Here is a 24,441-nt window from a genome sequence, read left to right on the forward strand (position 1 = left end):
AATTTTCTCTTTGGTTTATAAATAATCTGCAGTTATAGCTGTGTGTGGTGGCAAACACCTGTAGTCCCAGCTACTCAGGAGGCTGAGACAGGAGGAAGACCACTTGAGCCCGGGAGTTCCAGGCTGTAGTGTATTATGCCGATCGGGTGTCTGCACTAAGTTGGACATTAATATGGTGACCTCTCGGGAGCCAGGGTTACCTCTAGGCTGCCTAAGAAGAGATGAACTGGCCCAGTTCGGAAATATAGCAAGTTAAAACTCCTGTGTTGATCAATAGTGGGATAGTGCCTGGAAATAGTCACTGTGCTACAAGCCTGGGCAAGGTAATGAGGCCCCATCTCTTAAAAACAAAAAACAAACAAACAAAAACTGCTATTGTAAGTTATACAGGAATCGGTAACACTTTTTATTTCAGATTCCAGAGATGCTATTAATGTATTTACTTTTATAGTCCTTCCCAAGTGGTACCAAATTTGAATGTGTAGTTTCATTTCCCATTTTAAGTTATTGTTTATTAGAAACAAATGTTTTAGTAATGTTTCAGTTTTTCAGAGGACCTTCTCTTCCCAGAGGCAGAATTTAACTTTTATATTACTTACTCTTGTACTATTTACCATTTGGATATACAGGCCCTGATGAGTTCTAGATTAGAAGACATTAGGCTTGTGTCACAGGGACCACTCCCGACTGTGGAGTTTGGAATTATCTATTTTAAAGGGATGATTTGTGCCTCTTCTATGGTTAGGAAAAGAAGTTTGATCTTCTTTAAAGTAGCACCTCAGTAAGTTTTATTAAAAATAATACCTGCATGGATAAGTGTGCCCAGCACAAACTGCCTTGCAGCCTGGGGCCCAGGTATAGTCACTAGTGCAATATTAAAATTGTCAAGAAATGAACAACGTATCCATAGAAATGTAGCACACACCTTCCATAACCCAAGTGAAATGTCACATACTCTGAAAGATACTTTATGCATCTGTAATGTTATCACTTGTCATATAAAACCAGAAGGAAAAAATGAAAATCTTTTCCTAAGCTTCCTGAAATTTCACGTGCCTGTAAGAAACAGATATTTCTTTATTTTATTTTATTTCATTTTATTTTTTTATTATACTTTAAGTTCTAGGGTACATGTGCATAACGTGCAGGTTTGTTACATATGTATACTTATGCCATGTTGGTGTGCTGCACCCATCAACTCGTCAGCACCCATCAATTCATCATTTATATCATGTATAACTCCCCAATGCAATCCCTCCCTCCTCCCCCTTCCCATGATAGGCCCCAGTGTGTGATGTTCCCCTTCCCGAGTCCAAGTGATCTCATTGTTCAGTTCCCACCTATGAGTGAGAACATGCGGTGTTTGGTTTTCTGTTCTTGTGATAGTTTGCTAAGAATGATGGTTTCCAGCTGCATCCATGTCCCTACAAAGGACGCAAACTCATCCTTTTTTATGGCTGCATAGTATGCCATGGTGTATATGTGCCACATTTTCTTAATCCAGTCTGTCACAGATGGACATTTGGGTTGATTCCAAGTCTTTGCTATTGTGAATAGTGCCGCAATAAACATACGTGTGCATGTGTCTTTGTAGTAGAATAATTTATAATCCTTTGGGTATATACCCAGTAGTGGGATGGCTGGGTCATATGGTACATCTAGTTCTAGATCCTTGAGGAATTGCCATACTGTTTTCCATAATGGTTGAACTAGTTTACAATCCCACCAACAGTGTAAAAGTGTTCCTATTTCTCCACATCCTCTCCAATACCTGTTGTTTCCTGACTTCTTAATGATTGCCATTCTAACTGGTGTGAGATGGTATCTCATTGTGGTTTTGATTTGCATTTCTCTGATGGTGAGTGATGATGAGCATTTTTTCATGTGTCTGTTGGCTGTATGAATGTCCTCTTTTGAGAAATGTCTGTTCATATCCTTTGCCCACTTTTTGATGGGGTTGTTTGTTTTTTTCTTGTATATTTGTTTGAGTTCTTTGTAGATTCTGGATATTAGCCCTTTGTCAGATGAGTAGGTTGCAGAAATTTTCTTCCATTCTGTAGGTTGCCTGTTCACTCTGATGGTAGTTTCTTTTGCTGTGCAGAAGCTCTTTAGTTTAATTAGATGCCATTTGTCAATTTTGGCTTTTGCTGCCGTTGCTTTTGGTGTTTTAGACATGAAGTCCTTGCCCATGCCTATGTCCTGAATGGTACTACCTAGATTTTCTTCTAGGGTTTTTATGGTATTAGGTCTAACATTTAAGTCTCTAATCCATCTTGAATTAATCTTCGTATAAGGGGTAAGGAAAGGATCCAGTTTCAGCTTTCTACTTATGGCTAGCCAATTTTCCCAGCACCATTTATTGAATAGGGAATCCTTTCCCCATTTCTTGTTTTTGTCAGGTTTGTCAAAGATCAGATGGCTGTAGATGTGTGGTATTATTTCTGAGGACTCTGTTCTGTTCCATTGGTCTATATCTCTGTTTTGGTACCAGTACCATGCTGTTTTGGTTACTGTAGCCTTGTAGTATAGTTTGAAGTCAGGTAGCGTGACGCCTCCAGCTTTGTCCTTTTGACTTAGGATTGTCTTGGCAGTGCGGGCTGTTTTTTGGTTCCATATGAACTTTAAAGCCGTTTTTTCCAATTCTGTGAAGAAACTCATTGGTAGCTTGATGGGGATGGCATTGAATCTATAAATAACCTTGGGCAGTATGGCCATTTTCACGATATTGATTCTTCCTATCCATGAGCATGGTATGTTCTTCCATTTGTTTGTGTCCTCTTTGATTTCACTGAGCAGTGGTTTGTAGTTCTCTTTGAAGAGGTCCTTTACATCCCTTGTAAGTTGGATTCCTAGGTATTTTATTCTCTTTGAAGCAATTGTGAATGGAAGTTGATTCCTGATTTGGCTCTCTGCTTGTCTGTTACTGGTGTATAAGAATGCTTGTGATTTTTGCACATTAATTTTGTATCCTGAGACTTTGCTGAAGTTGCTTATCAGCTTAAGGAGATTTTGGGCTGAGACGATGGGGTTTTCTAAATATACCATCATGTCATCTGCAAACAGGGACAATTTGACTTCTTCTTTTCCTAACTGAATACCCTTGATTTCTTTCTCTTGCCTGATTGCCCTAGCCAGAACTTGCAACACTATGTTGAATAGGAGTGGTGAGAGAGGGCATCCCTGTCTTGTGCCAGAAGAAACAGATATTTCTGAAATCACAATTAAAAATTGATCTGGCATAAACCCTCTGTAAATAAAAAGTATTTAGAATTAGTAAAGATTCTTGATCATGAGATGTTTATGGGAAGTAGTCTATAGGTATCATATAGGTGTGTTTTTCAGTCATATAAAAGTATTTGAGCAGACTGAAAAATATGATAGAAATCATTTATGTGTTTTTTATTTTCTCCACTGATTTTTAGCTGTGGTACTTATTGTTCTCACTGTGTTATAAGGCTCAGATCAAACAAAATATATGTTGATACAAATGTATAATTTATTCTACTTTAGTGGTAGGGTAAAATTTAAACTGGTGGCTCTCAGTGGTCACCATCCATCAGTTTTACCTGGGGGAGATTTTTCAAAAATAACTATGTTGCCTGGGCCCCACCCCCAGAGATTATGATTCAGATTTACGTGGCTTAGGCTCACATTCAGAAGCTTCCATGCAATTCTAATATGCATCCAGCCTTGCCTACCGCTGATTTTATCCTATAGAATCAAATATTTTTAGATATTAGTGGAAAAAGATATTTTCAACATTTTAAATTCTGATATTCTTTAAAAATTGTTTTTAAGTTTAAAGAGTAAAAGGGAATATTTCTTTTTTGACGTTAATAATTGGAGCTTAATTTTTTTTCTTCTTCCCTGCCTCCCATTTTTAACCACTGTCTGCTCATTTAGGGATAAGTGAAAACCACATTTTAGACCCCTTGGAAATTTTTTCTGATGTGTGTCCTCAGAACCAGTTCTGAAACTTCAAGCTAGACCCTCCCCCACACACCCCCTTTGGAAACTCCTCTGCATTGATTGCTTGTCCTTTCCTCTTCCCTGAGGAGCCCAGAGACTGTCCTGCCTGTTTCCTTTCCACTGCCATTCCCTGGAGCTTCTGATTAGTGCCCCTGGTCCTCTGCAAGTCAGATTACCACACCGCCTCATTCCAACTCATTTTCTTGGGTTCATAGTACCTTTGCAGTTTTCTAAGGGCTCTTAGTGCTTTTAACTAGAAAGGGATTTTTTCATTTTGTTTGTTTGTTTTAAAAGGGTCCTTAGTGCCCACCCCCTTCCTCTAAAATCCTGTGTAAAATGACAAAGTTGTGCACAATTGATTATTGTAAGTTCTGGTACAGGAACAAGAACAAAAATGAAAAGTTAATATTTATATATATTTCAAAGCAGAACTCATGCGCTGAATCTGGGTAGTTTGTCTGAGCTTCCTAATGGGACTGACTGGCATAAGTGTGTGTATTTTAGAAAGAAAACAAGAGAAAGGAGGGATTTTAGGGGCAGGTTTTCTTTCCTTTGTTTCTTCTACCACAGTTTTCTGATGTGGAAAGTTCCAGTTGAGAGGAGGATCTGGGGCTTTGGGCAAGAGTATGTCGGGAATTGCAGTGGGGAGCAGCTGTAAGGAGAGAATTCCTTGGGTCAGCAGACTAAGGTGGCAGTTTCAGGTAACCCCTACTCATAAGGAAAACAATGTTTACCCTTTCTTTGTACAATTCAAGTTGGATCATGTTATTTCTCTGCTGAAAACTATTTAGAGACCTTCCATTTCAGTCTGAATCAAAGCCACCATCCTCACTGTGGCCAACACAGCCCAAAAGATTGTCATCTCCATTTCTTCCCAGACTTCCCTCTCACTACCTTCCCAGTTGCTCCCTCAGCTCCAGCCACGCTGTCTCCTTGCTGTTAGGCACACTCCAAGCTTGGCCCTACCTCAGGGCCATCCATCTCCCTCTGCTGCCTAGCCACTCTTGCCCCTGATTTTCTTGCCTACATGTCTCCCCTCAGCGAGGCCTCAGCTTCTCCAGAGGTGTAGGACCCCAGCCCTGCCTGTTCTCTTTCCCCACTTGACTTGCATCTCTGGGCTCTGTTGCCTCCACTTGTGAAATGGGGTTCATAGTTCCTGCCTTGAGGATTGTTGAGGGGATTAAAAGAATGAATATAAGTAAAGTACTTAGCATAATGCCAGACACAAAATTAACCCTCAGTCCATCAGATGTCACTGTCTCAGTGCTGCTGCTTTGGGAAAAATCACAGGATGCTTTATGTTTCTATGGTGTTGCTGCTGTGGTCCCAGAGGGACACTTAACATTAGACCCTGCCCTCATTTTCCTTTCTTGCCTCTTTCTCAATGTGGGAGGAAGTGTATCCGAGATACCCTTGTCCCCTTTGGAAATTTGTCCTCGGGAATTTCTGAAATGTTGGCTGCCGTGGGAAAATGGGGAGGAAGGGCAGGCCCGGGACCTTTGCTCTTGTGTTTTTCTCACATGTTGTTTTTAGTTGTATTTAACTTTCAGAATGTTATTTATATTTAGGGAATAGGTTAACTTCTAAAGTAGGGATTTTTATTTCTTTTTTAAAATGTTAGATAAGAAACGACAGTCTTGGTGTTTGATAGCAGGTTAGTTTCTTAGAACTTCAGAAAGGCTTTTCAAAACACTCAAAACAGTAGCTATTTTAGTACAAAAATACATATGGAAACTGAATCAACTTACATTCACCTTAGGTCATAACATGAGAAACCTTTAGGGAGTTGAAAATACTAAATTTTCTTTTTTCTTTCTTTTTTCTTTTTTTTTTTAAAAAAAAAGCTTATTGAGGTAAGAAATGTATGCCTGTTGAAGAAGAAAGATAAGTTTGCAATACAAAAAATTAGCAGTTAGAGCAAACTTTCTAACACAATAAATTTGGAATCCTGTTATTCGCATTGCATGTTGCTGAACAGACTGAACTCTAAAAGTTATTTTAGTGTTTTAGAATGTAGTAAAGAATCGAGCCGGGTGCGGTGGCTCCACGCCTTTAATCCCAGCACTTTGGGAGGCTGAGGCAGGTGGATCACATGAAGCCAGGAGTTTGAGATCAGCCTGGCCAGCCAGATGAAACTCTGTCTCTACTAAAAATATAAAAATTAGCCAGGCGTGGTGGCGCATGCATGTACTCCCAGCTACTCAAGAGGCTGAGGCAGGAGAATCACTTGAACCTGGGAGGCGGAGGTTGCAGTGGACTGAGATCATGCCACTGCACTCCAGCCTGGGCGACAAAGTGAGACTCTGTCTCAAAAAAAAAAAAAAAGAATCGGTTTGTTTGTTTATACGCAGGCTGCTATGCTTGATCACTCTCTTGTGCTCACTGAGAGGGGCCAGGTGGGACCAGTTAGTGACCGATCTCAGTTCCTGGGGAATCCCTGTCCCAGCACGTTAGCAAGTTGTATGTGTGGTCATCAGGTTGATGTATTAGCCTTATATAGAGTCGTAATAAGAAATTCTTTCTTTCTTTTTTTTTTTTTGAGACGGAGTCTGGCTCTGTCGCCCAGGCTGGAGTGCAGTGGCCGGATCTCAGCTCGCTGCAAGCTCCGCCTCCCGGGTTCACGCCATTCTCCTGCCTCAGCCTCCCGAGTAGCTGGGACTACAGGCGCCTGCCACCTCGCCTGGCTAGTTTTTTGTATTTTTTTAGTAGAGACGGGGTTTCACCGTGTTAGCCAGGATGGTCTCGATCTCCTGACCTAGTGATCCGCCCGTCTCGGCCTCCCAAAATGCTGGGATTACAGGCGTGAGCCACTGCGCCCAGCAGAAATTATTTCTAGTGTAGTGTAAACAGTGTCTAATTTAATATTTTTAAAATTTTAATTTAGATTTTAAACTCTGAAACCCAAGAAAAAAATTACAGGTTCTCAACCGTTGTTATACTGTGTCTGGTGAGTAGGAAAACAACATCTTTTAGAGTAAGACCCTCTTCATAGATATATCTAAATCTCGGCACCTGGGATGCAGCCAGGCACAGAGTAGGCATACTATTTTGCTGGGTAAAAATAAAAGGGGGGCTGTGGATGGCTAAAAAAGGAGGATGATGAAGTTAGGAGAACACATGCCCTGATTCCCTTTCTCTTTGGAATTGGATGGGGCAGTGCCAAGCCTGCCTCACTCCAGATGGCTCACTTGTCCCCCTTGCTCAATAGTAAAGTCCTTGAGAGAGGGGACTGTGTGTTTGTTTATATTTTGTCAGTGTCCTATCACCTGGCAAACATGACAAGCTCTTAATGTTTATTTAAATTAATAAATGTTACAGAGATGAACCAAGGAAATGAAGATTACATTAATTGTGGTCACCCTCTGTGGCTCTTCCTGATTTCTTTGCTCATGTTGTAATTCCTTTTCTTTGCCTTATATATATTTAATGAGTCCTAGACTCTTAGAGGACCCAGTGAAGGCTGTGGTTCCTGTCTTCAGAGAGATACAAACATACATTTTGGGTTAGTTTCAGAGGTGTTTGTTGAACACTGTGAAGCCTTTTCTGGATCTGATCTTGCAAGCTTATGAGGTTGAGTAAAAAGTGGACCCACAACTATTTGGATGAACACAAACAGTTTTGAAATAAGCTTTGGAACATAAAATACATGTGTAAAATAGTGTTCTTATTTTTGTGCCTTTGAATACATGACTCATTCATTGTTGTTTTATATACTTGATCTTCCATTTTCCCTAGTGTGTTTTAAATTTCATAGATATGACTTGAGTAGGAGATTGTAATGGAAAATTGGAGGTAAGGTTATAAATGGATCTGTTTCCAAAGGAAACATCAAGTCATTGGGTACAGTGTTCTTTTTATTTCCTAAAGTCAAATAGACTTGTAGATGTTTGGTATATTTTATATGGTTTTCTTAAAAACCCATTTTGTATAACAGAGTGTGTATGTAGCAACTCTCCACTGGCATTTGGAGGCCCTTGTTAGAGTTTAAAAGAGACTTAACATGGATTGAGAGATGCCGCTGAGATGGTATCGCTGATTCACCACCATGTTCCAGGCTGTGATTCTCTGCTTTGTATTCAGTAGTGGTTAGTTTCTAGAGGACCGAAACTGGCTTAACAAAGTGTTTTGTGTATATACTAATGTATACACTAGAACACCCATCAGTTGATTTACAATGAGACGTATTAAATGTTAGCACCAAGCTTGTATTCTTGTATCAGAGTGGCTGGGTTTTTTTTTTTCCCCCAAATTTACCTACTTTCAGAGTTTTAATAAGATACTCTACCAAGAAAACCTGATAATTTGTGTATAATATACGTTGATTAGGTTTAATCATTTTTAGGAACATTTGTGATCCATTGAAACTCCTGAAGTCACACTTTTAAGATTCTTATATGGATTTTTGCTTAAGGTCTACAAAGGGCTCTTATGACTTTGAATTTCAGCTCATGTATTCCTGTTACTCCCAAAGCTTTTCACAAGGCTTTTTTTTTTTTTTTAAAGTTATTATAGAAAACCTTCATTTGGCTGAAACCCATTATGTTCCACCTGGAGACAGAAGAGTCCCTTGGTTTTAGAGTAGTTCTAGTTTTGTACTCAGTTATCAGTTTGTGAGGTACCTTGCCCTCTATCCCATGCAAGGCTGTATTATCAATATCAGTAAACAACTTGATAAGAATCTTGGATTTACCATCTAGCTTCAGTATCAAAATGAATTTATTAATTAGTAGAGGCAAGAATAGAGAGAACTTGAGTGTTCCCTGACTTTGTAACCTTTGACTCCTCCAGCTGTTGTCAGGAGAATAAAGGGGGCAGCTTTTCATATGGTAAGGAGGCTTTCCAAAATTGTTTTTATGTTACTTTATATAAGATAAACCGTCTTCAAAATCCTTGGCTATCCGTGAATCTTACCAATTAGAGGACTGCCTATTGATCACTTATCAGTTTTTGAGTTGTCCTAAACCCAGCAGAGCACTAGGAAGCAAGCAAATAAAGACTCCTGGTAGATGAAATGGACTATCCGAAGTCCATGTACAAAGCTCATGTATTTTGCTGGTAGCTGTCATTCAGGGTCTCACTCAGACCCTAATTGAGTTAATTTTACATATAATTCTAGCAAGTTCAGTAAATTCGTATTTCCAGCTGTCAGCTGATAGGTAACAGGGACCTCCTAAAGTCAGGTGCCCTGATTGATAGCAGCAAGATGAGAAAGAATCGTGAAATCATCATCGAAAACTTAAAAAACTTAAAAAACACGGTATGCGCCTCTCCTTGCCACCTGAAGTTCAAGTGTTCTTGAACAGTGCTTCTGGGCACCTCTGGAGGTAAGGCAAGGCACCTACTTACCATGGAAGCAGCTCTAAAAGGAGAATCTTTGATGGAAGATAAGATGGAGGCATCTTTTAAAGCCAGGTGGTTGTTACTTTCTGTGTGAGTGAATGAACAGAGGTGAATTTTGGCAAGTCCCAGGACACGAAGTCCAGTGGTGCTGTCTCACCTAGGTCCCTTCATTGCCAACCTTTTAGGTTTCATTATGATTATATCTCAGCGCCTAGCACAGTGCCTGGCAAATAGTGTTGCCACACATTTGTTGAATAGACATATCAGTGTCTGCTTTGTGGCTTTTTGGCATACAGACTGATGCCCCCATGGGCACCTCTGTATCTTAGCATGGTTCTTCAGCTGGTCATTCCTGAATGATGCAGAAAAAAGAACAGGGTCTAATCATTTTAAATTCCTCTATTATTAGACAACATAAAAGGAAGAATTAATAAATTGACTGGAAAAATTCAACATTTGGAGAAGAAATTATTGATTTCTATGTATGTCTATATCAAAGTAAATTCCAGGTGATTTAAGGATTTGTATATGAGTAATTAAGAAAAAAAGCGAATATTCATACTATCTTGGCCTTTCTAAGCAAGAGTCATAAGGAAAAGGGTAATAGCTTTGATTGCAGTTGATGGATGTAGTACACATATTATTGCATATATATATGCAAACAAGTTGGGGCAATATTTGTAATATAGGAAATGGTTACTATTCTTAATATAGAAAGAGTTCTTACAAATCAATGACAAACTCCCCTATAGACAAATGAAAAGAGAATTTATTAAAGAAGTGATATAACTAGCCAGTAAAAGAAGAAAAAGTTTAACCTTGCAAATAATTATTCAGGACTTAGTAGAAAAGCTACAATGATAAAGACTGTATTGGCAAAGGGTAGTCTGGTAGATCTGTGAAATAGAATAGAAAGTCCATAAATAAACCTACACATACGTGGCCAGTTGATTTTCAAGAAAGGTGCTAAAGCAATTCAATGGAGAAAGAGCTTTTTTTTTTCAGCAATGCTGTGGCAACAGTTTGATATCCATATGCAATAAAATGAACCTTGATCGGTACCTCACGCCATTTGTAAAAACTCAATCTGTGTCATAGATGTAAATGTAAAATGGAAAACTATAAAACTTCTAGAAGAAAACATAGGGGATCTTTGCAACCTTAGCTTAGGCAAAGATATTCGGTACAGTACCAAGAGCATGATCCAAAAAAGAAAAATTATGAATAATTAACCAAAAAAGACATAATATGGCAGATAAGCACATGCAGATGTTCCACACCATTAGTCATTAGGGAAATGCAAGTTAAAACCACACCTATTAGAAGAGCTAAAATTTTTTAAACTGACAATACCAAGAGCTGGCAAGGGTGTGAATGGAGCAATTGAAACGCTGGTACATTTCTGGTGGGAATGTAAAATTGTATAACCAGTTAGAAAAATCATTTGGCAGTTTCTTAGAAAGATGAACATACACTTACCCAGCAGTGGCCCAGCAAACTCACTCCTAGGTATTTACCCAAGATAAATGGGAATTTATGTTTATACAAAAGCCTGTACACACTTTTTTTGTGACTTTATTCATTACTGTCCCAAACTGAAATAAATTGTGGAACATCTACACAATGGAATACTACTCAGCCATGAAAAATGGTGACCTATTGATGTGTACAACAATGTGAGTGAATCTCAAATGCATTATTGAGAAAAACCAGACGGCAAAGACTACATACTCTGTGACTCCATTTCTAGGCAAAACTTGCAAGGACACACAATAGCTGTGGTTGTCAGGGACTGGGCTTGGGGAAAGGTTGACTACAAGAAGTACAAAGGAAATTTTGGGGTAATACAGCTGCTCTGTATCTTGATTGTGGTATTTGTTAAGTGACTGCATTTGTGAGAACTTGGAGAAACGCACCCTAAAAATGGTGAATTTTGTTGTATATACCTTAAAGAAATTAGGGAAAAAATAATCAGGTCAGTATACATTAAAACAGATCTTTATAATTTTACCTAGTAGGCTAATAGTAAGGATTATCTATAGTGTTGGTGAGTAGGGGGCCCTCCCACAGGCTGCTAATAAATCTTACTGGCGTTAAATATGCACTACTTTCATAATCTGAAAAAAGTAGTGTTAATTTGAAAAACAAGAAATGTGTGGTTATATTTGAGAGAACTTTTCTAAAATTTTAATATGAAGGAAAATCTGAAAGTTATAATCCTACATGGAACCAACCAGGTTGTGTATTTATTGTAATTCCTAGAAAGATATACTGATATTTTTAAATACAGGAAAATAAATTGCATACATTTTAAAACCACATGTCTCATTTAGGTATTATGCATGGAGAACTAGCCAAAACAAACATTTCAAGAGCTAATATTTTGAATTTTGAAATTTGTTATATTAAATTTGCTATTTAAAGTTCATTTCTCTTTATTCTCAAATGAGGAAGTTAGTTTCCTGGCAAGCTTAAACATTTTAGAGAAACCTGCATAATGTATCTTCTGTTAAAGGACATACCTTGCTTGACTTTTATCCCCAGTGCCCAGAAAGCTTTGTTTCATTAAACTTTTTTGCTTTTTGAAAGAGAACCCATTTTCTTAGTCTGCCATTTGCAGCAGGTGATTTTTATCAACTGGTGTTTTAATAGCTTGTATATTCGTCTTATGTTAGCACACCTTGGCCTCACACAAAAGACTATGTTTTTAACATCAACTTAAGAAAACATCAAAATACTCCACTAGCTATCAAACTAAAACATTTAGTTGGTGGACACTCCAAATCAAATGTGTAAAATGCTAATTCATATAGGTCTCTAATCTAGTTGCATTTGACTGACTAGACAAATAGAATTGGACATTTTTAGATGTGGTACTAAATTTAAATGTTTCTTCTTTCTAGTTTGAAGTTAGGCATATACGCCTAAAATTGCATTGCATTTGTCATAATCTTGTGGGAAATTTGAAATGTGAAATCACTGCTTGAAACTAAATTTAAAAAGTCACTCTGTATCCCTGGTGAAGCAGTTCCCCCTTGGATGAGTATCCATATTGAAACTCAGCTAAGCAGCCATCAGAGGATTTGAACCAGGTCTCTCTGGAGCTTTAGGCCAGGCATGCTATTTTCATTAGGGCACACTGAAAGAAATCGCCCAAGTATGATGTTTTCGCCATCTTATCTTTCCATTTTCATTTGTAAAGTATTCTTCCTGAGTGGTACCAATAGCAGCTTTGTAAAATTATTTTATGAAGGAATGCTGAGTTGGTAGGGTGTCTGCTGCTTGTCTGGTTTGGATTTGTGTGAATGTGTGCATTCTCACAATATGTGATTGATAACACTTTGACTTTTTGAACTTTTTCTATTTTACTTGAAAAAAACAAGTTTTCATAGGGCCTTAAACAGGTGACTGAAATAAACTGCAGCTTATCTTCACTGATTTATCCCACCACAGTCTGCTCTGAGCCCTCCTTAGTCTCTTTTTCAAAACTCTTACCTTTTTTTTTCCTTTGTGTGTGTGTGTGTGTAGAATTGGGAATAACCACCACCTTCCTCTGTACCCTAAAACTCTGCATCAGCTGCCTTTTGAGGGGGCCCCACAGTATTTGCAGAACTCTTTAATTTCAGGTTTTCATTCAGCAAACTTCTGTTGAGCAGGCCCTAGCTGAGTGTAGGCTCAGCAGAAGGCCCTATTCTGCACTCAAGGAGCTCCAAGTAATGGAGGGAAATAGAATATCTGTAATCACAGCCCATTGTGATGATGCTGAAATTGTTAGGTAGCCCAGGTTTCTAAGTTGGAGGGCAGTGTGGGAATACCTTGGGGAAGATGAAGATCATTGGAGGATTTTAAGCACGTGATAGAATTGGCAGTGCCTCCTTGATCTGGAAGTCAGAGGACCCTCAGAGTAGGGAGTCTGGAATGTCTCCTAAGTTTGCATTGTACCGACCAGGGTAGATGGGGAGAAATAAACTTGGGGGAAAAAATGATAAGCTTAGTTTTAGCAGCATTGATTTTTGAAGTCCCCAAGGGACATTTAGATGAATTAAGGTCTGAGAAAGGAGTGTTTTAAAGTAGGTATCAGATGATGGCATTCATTCTTTTTTCGGTGGGGGCAACCATTTCCCTGTTAAATAATAAAACCTTGCTTCTAACTAAAGTATTGATAAAACTAGGAATACTAGACATATCAGAAAACAGATCTAAAAAACTTGTGCAAGTTCTTCATTCCTCTTCTGTTTCTTTCTTATGCTATTCAGATGACCTGACCGTTTTCTACTTCTGGAATGCTTTCTAGTCATGTTCCTTAAAACTAACCACTGATCTTTTTGGAACAAGAAAGAATCATTAGTAACCAAAGCTCTACATAATTTTGAATGCAGACATGTAGTTCTTCTGTGTAAATAGAAATTCAGATGGATAAACGTGGGCAATTAGGTTTCTGAGTGTTGTACAAAAAACAAAGGTCCTAGGTTTTATTATAGAACTCCTGGGACCTACACACTTCTGAAACAATACTTGCTATTCTAAGAAAGCATTGCCTTCTACATTAGTGTTAGGTCATATGTCAGTGGCTTGTGACCCTACTTGGAACTGAAAAGTGATTGCATAAATCCTGGCAGCTGTTAAGTGGTCTTGTAAAAGGTGCCCCTATTTTATGTGCTGTGGTTTCAGAACATTCTACTTCTATTGCTTCTTTCATGATTTATGGCTATACTGATAAAAGAAAGCTATTAAAAGGAAAAAATAGAGGTTTCTACCTAAAACCCTTCTTCTGGTCTTCCGATTTTTATTATTTTCTAATCCTCCTCTTTTGTTATATAGATAATTCACTTTAGAAATGACTTTTTAGGAAACCTCTCAGTAGTCCTGTAGTCCCCTCCCCACGCTGTTGGCATTTGCTTTTCCTCAGATGAATGATTAGCATGTTCTTTTACTCTGTTTTGTTTTCATTTTGATCTTAAACTCTACCCCAACCCTAGAAATAGCATAATTCAGTTATGTTATGATATATAGACCTGCTGAGTGTTAGCCATATGAGACTTCGGTGCTCCTTTCTGTGACCTCATTTCCAGCTAGCTCGAAGACAACCAGTAAGGGGAAACTTGTAACTCCCCACCCTTTATATTATCAAAAACTTCATTATCTCTTCACTCCTTCCTATAGTTCCATGAGTTGGGGTTTTGTTTTTTAACCAAGCTGATTACATTTATTAAATATTTCCTTTTTTTCATTTTCATTAACCAAGCACCTATAGCTGGGTCTGAAATAAAAACATACACTTCAGATAGTCCTATCTATATGAAATTTGATTCAGATGGTTGATGTTTGGTAACCTGTGGATCTTTAATGTGAATAGACAATTCCATTAACATTTTTTGGAAATGATTATAGCGTAAGGTCCCCTGTACATTTTGCTCCCTTACACCCCCATCCCCCATTTACGGTTTCAGTGATCCCTTGCAGTCTTAAGATCTCAAGCTGAGGCTGTGGTCTATACGTTAGGAGTTTGTAGTTTTGTTAACATTTTTTTTTTTTTTTCTTATGGAAAAAGATAACAAATTCTCTAAAATGAACGGTTTTTCTTTTTTCTTAAGAGATGGGGTCTGGCTATGTTGCCCAGGCTAGAGCACAGTGGCTATTCACAGATGTGGTTTAGCACACTGTGGCCTCAAATTCCTGGGTTCAAGTGGTCCTCCCACCTCAGTCTCCCTACTAGCTGGGACTGTAGGCATGCACCACTGTTCCCGGCTTAAAATGAATGTTATATTAAGACAGATACCACTTCCCACCCCCATTTGTGGAGGAATATGGTGGATAATTTTTGTTGATGTCATTCTTAGTCCTATAATACCAGATGTCTAATTCTGGGGACCCAAGCTCCTGAATCATCACCTTTTTTTAAAAAAACCTCAATTACTAAGAATAAGAAGCTTTCCCTGTTTCTTCTCCCTCTCATCTCAAACTGTGTTGGCTTTGTGCCTCCTTGAACTTACTTACTGTCTGTTTCCCATATCTGTTTCGTTAATTTCCACTGGAGCATCCTTAGTGGCTTGGGAGGCTTGTAAGGACAAGGGCATCTCTCATTCATCTCTGTCTGCTATGCCAAGAACAGTGCCTGCCACAGATGAAGCGGGGCAGGGCAGCAGCAGCCACCTTTGAATGTTTTCTCTGTGCTGAATGCTTAGCATGGATTCTGTTTTAATTCATTTAATGCCCACAGTAGCTTTACAAGACAGTAGATGACTATTAGTACTCCCATTTTAAAGATTGGGAACACATTTTAAAATAGTTTGGCTAAAGTCATAGCACTCTGTTTAGTGGCCTGTTTTTATTCTTTCCTTTGGCCCTTGGGATGAAAAAGTAAAATTATTCAAAGACAAAAGTAAAGTAAGAAGACAAATAAAAAGTCTGGAAAATAAATATGTGGAATAAATGGCCCCTTGAATAATCACATTGTCTCAGTGGGAGAGTCATTTGCCCTCTCTGAAACTTAGTTACCCTGCTGTTCTTTTCTAGTTTAAATGCTTCAAATTATGTCATTTAGCTTAGCCAACTACTTGACATAGAATTGTATTTCTAAGTTTTTCAACCTTTTAGCATGTCTATATTTAGAAATTATTTGAGCCTTAACTGGAAACTGCGGTTTTATGTTGCTTTTCTTCTTTTTTATTCTTCTAATCGTGTGTCACATCATAGCAAGCAGAGTGTGTTAAGGTGATTGGACAAATCGTCCTGAAGAGAGAATTTCCAAATAATTGAACTTCTTGTTGTTTGTGAGGCTAATCTTGAACAGAAAGTGAAAGTTTTCTTCAGTCAAACAAGAATGTTGGGTAATTGTTAGTTGACATTTATATTGTTCATTGTATTTTTAGAACGTTATTTTGAATAATTGCACTATCAGATACCCAGTTTGGCATGGACAAGAGGTAAAAAACCAAACTGGTTTATGCACAGTTATAGTATGAGATAGTACAGGAAATAATGTAAATTAAACTCATTTTATAAAAGTTGATGTTTTGTAGGACTTATATGGAAAGATATATGTTTATTGTATTTCAAATGCATATGTATTAGTAGTTAGGTATGATTATAAGTAGTTGCGTTAAACATTGTCAGTATTTGAACAATAGAAGAAAAAGTTTTTAACTACCTGGATTTTTATTGTTTATGTATTTTCATTGTAAGCCATTTAAAATCATCCCCTATTTTGCTGTGGAGGGATAGCCAAGTATATATTATTTTTTTAAACTTGGTAGGTTATAACCCTCCTTGTATAATGGACATAGTTGGAAAGATGGGATTTACTTTACAGTGAATTTCTACAATGTAACTTTTTGTAAATGAAGGACACATTGCAATAAAGGGAGAATAATTGTAATTGCCACTTGTTCACAGTGGTGGCTTGGGAGTTGGGACAAGTGACCCAAAATAGCAGGTTCAAGTGGTACAAAGAGGAGGATTTAAGTTAAACATCAACTGTATAAATGTCCTTTTAAAAAAATCTTAAGGTACTGCTAGGACTGGGGTTATAGATTCTTTTCACTGGCTAAAGAATAGATATGACTAGTCACCATTATTAAGATACGTTTGATTTTTGAATGGGAATGGCTCTCTGGATTCCAAAGTCAAGGCAAAGAAATGAACGTGAGTAGAGTGGACTCCTGAGTGAGCTTGCTGTCCGGGGACAGATAATGCATGCATTCAAAAAGCAATGTCAGTCCTCTTAGGGACACTGCAGAGCCAAGGGTTTGAACTGAATGATCCACAGTTCCCTTTCATCTTCATTTATGTAAATGTTTAATTTCAGTCTGTTTTTTTCATCTGATCATTGGTTTCCATCGGAGTATCCTTAGTAAAATTTATTGTACATATAGAAAAATCACATTGTGTGTAACTTTTGAGTTTCTGCCTTTGTGACCAGTCTTTGTTTAGTCTGAACCAAGGAAAAGATATTAAGTTTTAATTATCTTGGGAAATAACATGGAACCTACATTATTTTGGGTGTTTTAAGTTTAAATGGAAACAACAGTTGAATGTTAACAGATGTGATGACAAAGGCCGTGTGGTCTGCCCTTCCATTCTCTTTTAAGCCTTTTGTGGTCTAGAATACTTCTTGGATTGGTTTCTAATTATGTGAATGTTTATAATTTCATGTCTGTTCTTTAGTTTCTGGAATGAATAAATGATTTGTGATGCCTTTCCTAAGTCCTTTTCATCTTAAACATTTTTTTTCATCTGAACAAAAGATCATTTTCCCATATGATTGATGGGTTTGCTTTTTATTTGATGATGAACAAGTTAAGGAGTTGTTTCTTACTGTCAGAGTTAGTCTAATGCTAGAGTTGAGAGGTCCTTAGATGTCAGGTAGTCCAGCCTTACCATTGGTGCAGAAATGCCTTATGCAGAATTTTAGACAGATGTTTGTCCCGCCTTTGCTGGAATACTTTTAGTGATGGATAACTCACTGCCTTTTCTGGTATTGTAACGGCTCCATTGAGTAGTTCCCCATTTTTAAGCTGAAGTGTGCCTCTTGGTTACTTATACCTTTGGTCCTAGTTTCATCCTCTGGAGTAATACATAACCAGTCTTTTTCCTGATTGACTATATTGATGGCCATGTTTCTTTCCTCCTTGAGCTTTAATTTTCTTGCCTATAAAATGACATGAGTTACTTCACCTGGTTACTTCACTAGCATTGAGGTAAAGAACAACTTGAGATAATTGTGACCTTAGGCAAAATTCTTTTCAGATCTCAGAGTATTAATATATTAGTTTTATTTCTGGTATATATTCTAATGGGAGAAACAGCAGTGTGTTGTCTGTTGGCTTGGGCACCTGGATAGATACTTTCCAGTTGATGTTATTGCTATATTAACAAAGACATTAGTTTATCTCTTCATTGAACATTCATTGACCGTTCACTGTTTACTAGCACTTACTATAAAAACAGTGAAGAAGACAGACACCTTCCCTGCCCTATTGGGGCTTCTTTTCCTTCATGGATGTTTGTACTTTGAGATATAAATGCTTTTGACTGCTCAAGATAAAATATTATTGTTAGCCCACTTTTACTCTTAATGTTTTTGGTTTTCTAATTAGTCCAGTATTTAAAAGTATGTCTTTGATTTATAGATATTTGGAGTCTGGGAGTGATCCTTTTCATGTTGGTGTGTGGGCAGCCACCCTTTCAAGAAGCCAATGACAGTGAAACACTGACAATGATCATGGATTGCAAATATACAGTACCATCCCGTGTGTCTAAAGAGTGTAAAGAGTAAGTAAAAAAAAGTATGTGGGAACCTTAAGGACTCAGATTAAAACCAGAAGTTTTAATTCCATTAACATGTCAAGAAAATGTGAGAGGACTTCAAACATTCAAGCATCTGGGTTCATTTTAATTTTTGAATTTAGTATTTCTACTGTTGTTAAGAGTGTTTGGTTGGGGGGGGGGTAGTTAACCCCTGAATAGGATCTGAAATTTAATATTAGAGTACAAAATGTATTCATCTATTTCTTATTCAAGAAATAATATTGCATGCCTCTTCAGCCTTCAGGAGTGGTGGTGATTTCACTTGAAGTGAAGAAATACCATGGGAACTACCTTTCTCTGCATGAGCAAAAAGCAAGATCACCTGGAATTGTTTTAAGTTCCAGAGAAGAGTTAGGGCATTTTCTTTCCTGAATAGACCATCAACACACTATTTTAGGGTTTACACAGTACGTCTCATAATTTTCTTCACACACACCTCCTGCCAATTGACTAAAGCTGTTTAGGTTTATGCGACTATGGGAAGCCGGCAACAAAAAGTATACTCGATTATTTGGAATTTAAATTAGTACATAGTACTATGATAATGTGTAGTGAGAAATATAGTAATGGAATAGAACTGTTGGAAGTTCAGTATTTCATTGACATTGTAAGTGACATTTTTTTAATGACCTCAGCTGAGGTTATAGCCACTACTTAGAGGACTTTGCTGTGGAAACAGTTTTGAGTTTCTCCTGTCAACTGGTAAGAAGGAAATCTGATTGCTTGAGGAATTTTTTTCTCTAAGTGAAGCCCCATCTCAGGTGGATGTTTAAGAACTTAGGTATTCAAGGCTGAGGCGGGTGGATCTCGAGGTCAGGAGATCGAGACCATCCTGGCTAACACGGTGAAACCCTGTCTCTACTGAAAATACAAAAAATTAGCTGGGCGTGGAGGCGGGTGCCTCTGGTCCCAGCTACTTGGGAGGCTGAAGCAGGAGAATGGCGTGAACCTAGGAGGTGGAGCTTGCAGTGAGCCAAGATTGCGCCATTGCACTCCAGCCTGGGTGACAGAGTGAGACTCCGTCTCAAAAAAAAAAAAGACCTTAGGTATTCAAACTCTGGATTCAGATATTGACTTCTCCATTTACTAATGATGTCAGAGTGGTAGAAACTACCATATAGGGTTATTGTGAAAATTAAATGAATTAATATGTGTAAAGCTCTTAGCTCGGTCCTTAGCACATAGGAAACTATGAATATTGATGATGATTATTTTTATGACCTTACTGTTAACTATTCTCTACCCCAGGAAGCAGGGCAGCTGTCTGGGGGCATACGCTGTCTGCATGTTGAATGTTTGTGATTCGTGTTATAATTCAAGGAGTATTTCCACAGCTTCTACTGAAAAAGCTTATTTTTATATTGATATATATATCATTCAAATAAGTATACAGTGTATATGTAGTTAAATGAGTACCTGTGTACCCCATTATCTAGCTTAAGAAGTAGAACAGTTCCTAGTGTCTAGTAGCTGTGTCTCCCTCCTAGAAGAATTACTTTTTAATACTTATTGGGGCTGGGTGCAGTGGCTCACATCTGTAATCCCAGCACTTTTTGAGGCCGAGACAAGCGGATCACAAGATCAGGAGTTTGAGACCAGCCTGACCAACATGGTGAAACCCTGTTTCTACTAAAAAATACGAAAATTAGCTGAGTGTGGTGGCATGCGCCTGTAATCCCAGCTACTCAGAAAGCTGAGGCAGGAGAATCACTTGAACCCGGGAGGTGGCGGTTGCAGTGAGCTGAGATCATGCCACTGCACTCCAGCCTGGGTGACAGAGCAAGACTCTGTCTCAAAAAAATAATAATAATAATTATTGGCCGGGCGCAGTGGCTCACGCCTGTAATCCCAGCACTTTGGGAGGCTGAGGCGGGCGGATCACGAGGTCAGGAGATCGAGACCATCCTGGCTAACACGGTGAAACCCCGTCTCTACTAAAAATACAAAAAATTAGCCGGGCGTGGTGGCGGGGCACCTGTAGTCCCAGCTACTCAGGGGGCTGAGGCAGGAGAATGGCGTGAACCCGGGAGGTGGAGCTGGCAGTGAGCCCAGACCGCACCACTGCACTCCAGCCTGGGTGACAGAGCAAGACTCCGTCTCAAAAAAAAAAAAAAAATTATTATTATTGGGGCCAGGCATGGTGGCTCACGCCTGTAATCCCAGCACTTTGGGAGGCTGAGGCGGGCGGATCACGAGGTCAGGAGATCGAGACCATCCTGGCTAACACGGTGAAACCCCGTCTCTACTAAAAATACAAAAAATTAGCCGGGCGTGGTGGCGGGGCACCTGTAGTCCCAGCTACTCAGGGGGCTGAGGCAGGAGAATGGCGTGAACCCGGGAGGTGGAGCTGGCAGTGAGCCCAGACCGCACCACTGCACTCCAGCCTGGGTGACAGAGCAAGACTCCGTCTCAAAAAAAAAAAAAAATTATTATTATTGGGGCCAGGCATGGTGGCTCACGCCTGTAATCCCAGCATTTTGGGAGGCCAAGACGGAAGGATCATTTGTGCCCAGGAGTTCAAGACCAGCCTGGGAAACACAGGGAGACCCTGTCTCTACTAAACAAACAAACAAAAAAGGAAAAATTAGCCATTTATGGTGGCCCATGCCCGTGGTCCCAGCTACTGGAGAGGCTGAGGTGGGAGGATGGCATGGGCCCAGAAGGTCGAGGACGCAGTTAGCTGTGATTGCGCCACTGCACTCCAGTCTGGGTGACAGAATAAGACCCTGTCTCAAAGAAAAAAAAAAATTATTGGGACTATTTAGGTTTTTAAACTTTTTTCCTGTATCAGTTTTGCTAACCTGTGTTTTCTAAGGGACATGTCTGTTTTATCTAATTTTTCAAATGTATTAACCTCAAGTATTTATCTTTTTTATTTTTTTGAGATGGAGTCTAGAACTGTCACCAGGCTAGAGTGCAGTGGCACAGTCTCAGCTCACTGCAGCCTCCACCTCCTGGGTTCAAGCGATTCTCCTGCATCAGCCTCCCAGTTAGCTGGGACTAGAGGTGTGCACCACCATGCCCAGCTAATTTTTGTATTTTTAGTACAGACAGTGTTTCACCATGTTGGTCAGGATGGTCTCGATCTCTCAACCTCATGATCCGCCCACCTCGACTTCCCAAAGTGCTGGGATTACAGGCGTGAGCCACTATGCCCAGCCTATAGTATCTTTTAGTTGTATTTTTTAAATCTATAAGAAGTGTGGATATATTGTCCTTTTTTATTTCAGTAGTGATAATTTGTGCTTTTTTGTCTTGATCAGTTTTGCAAGAAGTCTATTATTTTATTAGTCTTTTTCTAAGAACTACCTTTTGCTTTTATTAACAATTATAATTTTTGTTTTATGTTTTCTTAATTTTCTTTTCTCTTGTCTGTAGTATTTCATGCCACTCACTTCCATGGGCTAATTCTGTTCTTTTTCTTTCTGTTGTCAGATACTTAGCTCACAAATTTCCCTTTTCTGTTGTAATAATTTAAGGCTATAAATTGCCTTCTGATACCATTTTAGCTGCATCCCACTGGTTTTGATTTATAGTCCTTTTGCTATTATTCAGTTCTAATAAGTATTTTCTAGTTTGTGTTGATTTATTTCATGTGTGAGTTTTTTACAGGGGTGTTTTACATTTCCAAATCTATGGCATTTTTCTAATTAGCTTTTTATTGATTTCTACCTTAATTGTGTTATGGTCCAAGAATAATAGCCTCTATGGTACCAGTGTTGTTTTTGGTTTTTTTGGTTTTTCAAATTGCTGAGGCTTGCTTATGGCCTACCATAAGATCTTTTTGTTCTGGAAAATAGTGTATATTTTCCAATTTTGGAGTTGTGTATAAATCCATAAGATCAAGCTTTTTGATTATGCTGTTCAAAATTATTTGCATCCATTCTGAGTTTTTTTTTCTCCTAGTTGATCAGTTACTGAGATATTCTTCCACTGTGATGGTGGATATGTTTTATTCTTGGAGCTCTGTCAGTTTTTGCTTTGTTTTGAGGTAATGTTATTAGGTGCAAACAAGTTGAAAACCGTCTTATCTTCCCATTCTATCAATTTGTATCAATGAGGTAATGGCCCTCTTTAGTACTGCTTTTTTGCCTTAAAGTCAGTCTGTGTTGTCTAATTTTAGCCACACCAGTCTTCTGTTGGTTACTATTTGTGTACTGTATAATTTTTCTTTCTTTTCTTACTTTAAACTTCCCATTGTTCTGGTTTTAAATACATCTTTTTTTAACAGACTGGAGCCAAGTTTTTCTTTAATCCTATCTGATCATTTTTGTGTTTTAAATGGAGAGTTTATTCCATTTACATTTATTGTAGTCACTGATAGATGTAGATCTATTTATGCCATCTTTTTATATGTTTTATGTTTGTCCTACTTGTTTTTTTCTTTTTCTTTTTCTTTTTTTTTTGAGATGGAGTGTCGCTCTGTTGCTCAGGCTAGAGTGCAGTGGGGCAATCTCCACTCACTGCAAGCTCCACCTCCCGGGTTCATGCCATTCTCCTGCCTCAGCCTCCCGTGTAGCTGGGACTACAGGCGCCTGCCACTGCGCCTGGCTAATTTTTGTAGTTTTAGTAGAGACGGGATTTCACCGTGTTAGCCAGGATGGTCTCGATCTCCTGACCTTGTGATCCGCCCGTCTCAGCCTCCCAAAGTGCTGGGATTACAGGTGTGAGCCACCACGCCCGGCCTGTTTTTTCTTTTTACCCCATTCTTCTTTGGAGTTGATGGAGGATTCCTTTCCTTTCCCTTTCGCCTCCTTCTTTCTCTTTTTCTTTCTTTCTTCTCTGTCTCCCTCCCCTTCCTTCCTCCCTCCCTCCCTTCCCCTCCCCCTCCCTCTGCCCTCTCTTTCCTCCCCTCTCCTTCCCTCCCTTCTTCCCTTTCCTCTCCTCCTTCCCCTCCCTCCATCCTCTCTCTTGCTTCTCCCTCCCTTGCTCTCTCTCTCTCTCTGTCCTCCCTCCCTCCCTCTTTCTTTTCTTAGGGTCTTGCTTTATTGCCCAGGCTGGAATACAGTGGTACAATCATACATCGCTCACTGCAGCCTTCAACTCCTGGGCTCAAGTGGTTGTCCTGCCTCAGCCTCCTGAGTGGCTGGGACTACAGGTGCTTGCCACCATGCCTGGCTAATTTTTAAACTTTTTGTAGAGACTGGGTCTCACTATGTTGCCCAGGCTGTTCTCGAACTCCTGGTCTCAAGAGATCCTCCAGCCTCTGCCTCCCAAAGTGCTGGGATTATAAACATGAGCTACCATGCCCTGCCAAAGTTTTTCTTTTTCCCCTCGTTTGACTTTCTCCCTGAATTAGCTAGGAAGTTATAGTCTGTTATTTTAGTGATTTTTCTACCTGTTTTAACACAGATACACATTTTTTTGTTTATTTTTGTTTTTGTTTTTGTTTTTCTTTAGATGGAGTCTCACTTGTTGCCCTGACTGGAGTGCAGTGTTGCGATCTCAGCTCGCTGCAAGCTCCGCCTCCCAGGTTCACGCCATTCTCCTGCCTCAGCCTCCCGAGTAGCTGGGACTACAGGCGCCCACCACCACGCTTGGCTAATTTTTTGTATCATTAGTAGAGATGGGGTTTCACCTGTTAGCCAGGATGGCCTCAATCTCCTGACCTCGTGATCCACCTGCCTTGGCCTCCCAAAGTGCTGGGATTACAGGCGTGAGCCACCGTGCCCGGCCAAATATACATGTTTTTATACCTTTTTTTTTTTTTTTTTGAGATGGAGTCTCACTCTGTCGCCCAGGCTGGAGTGCAGTCATGCAATCTTGGCTCACTGCAGCCTCCACCTCCTAGGTTCAAGTGATTCTCGTGCCTCAGCCTCCAGA

The 24,441-nt window shown here is 39.2% G+C and overlaps 1 protein-coding gene across 6 annotated transcripts in view; it reads left to right on the forward strand.

The window, feature by feature from the left end:
- Positions 1–24,441, forward strand: part of SNRK (SNF related kinase) — a 69,781-nt gene that overhangs the window by 30,962 nt on the left and 14,378 nt on the right. For all 6 annotated transcript variants that reach the window (XM_033212247.1, XM_033212248.1, XM_033212244.1 and 3 more), the window contains one exon: positions 18,441–18,582. In XM_033212247.1, the coding sequence (XP_033068138.1) occupies positions 18,441–18,582 (142 nt within the window). The remainder of the gene's footprint in view (positions 1–18,440; positions 18,583–24,441) is intronic.

The sequence above is a fragment of the Trachypithecus francoisi genome, unplaced genomic scaffold, assembly GCF_009764315.1.
Source record: "Trachypithecus francoisi isolate TF-2019V2 unplaced genomic scaffold, Tfra_2.0 Lachesis_group0, whole genome shotgun sequence".
In the NCBI taxonomy this organism is placed as follows: domain Eukaryota; kingdom Metazoa; phylum Chordata; class Mammalia; order Primates; family Cercopithecidae; genus Trachypithecus; species Trachypithecus francoisi.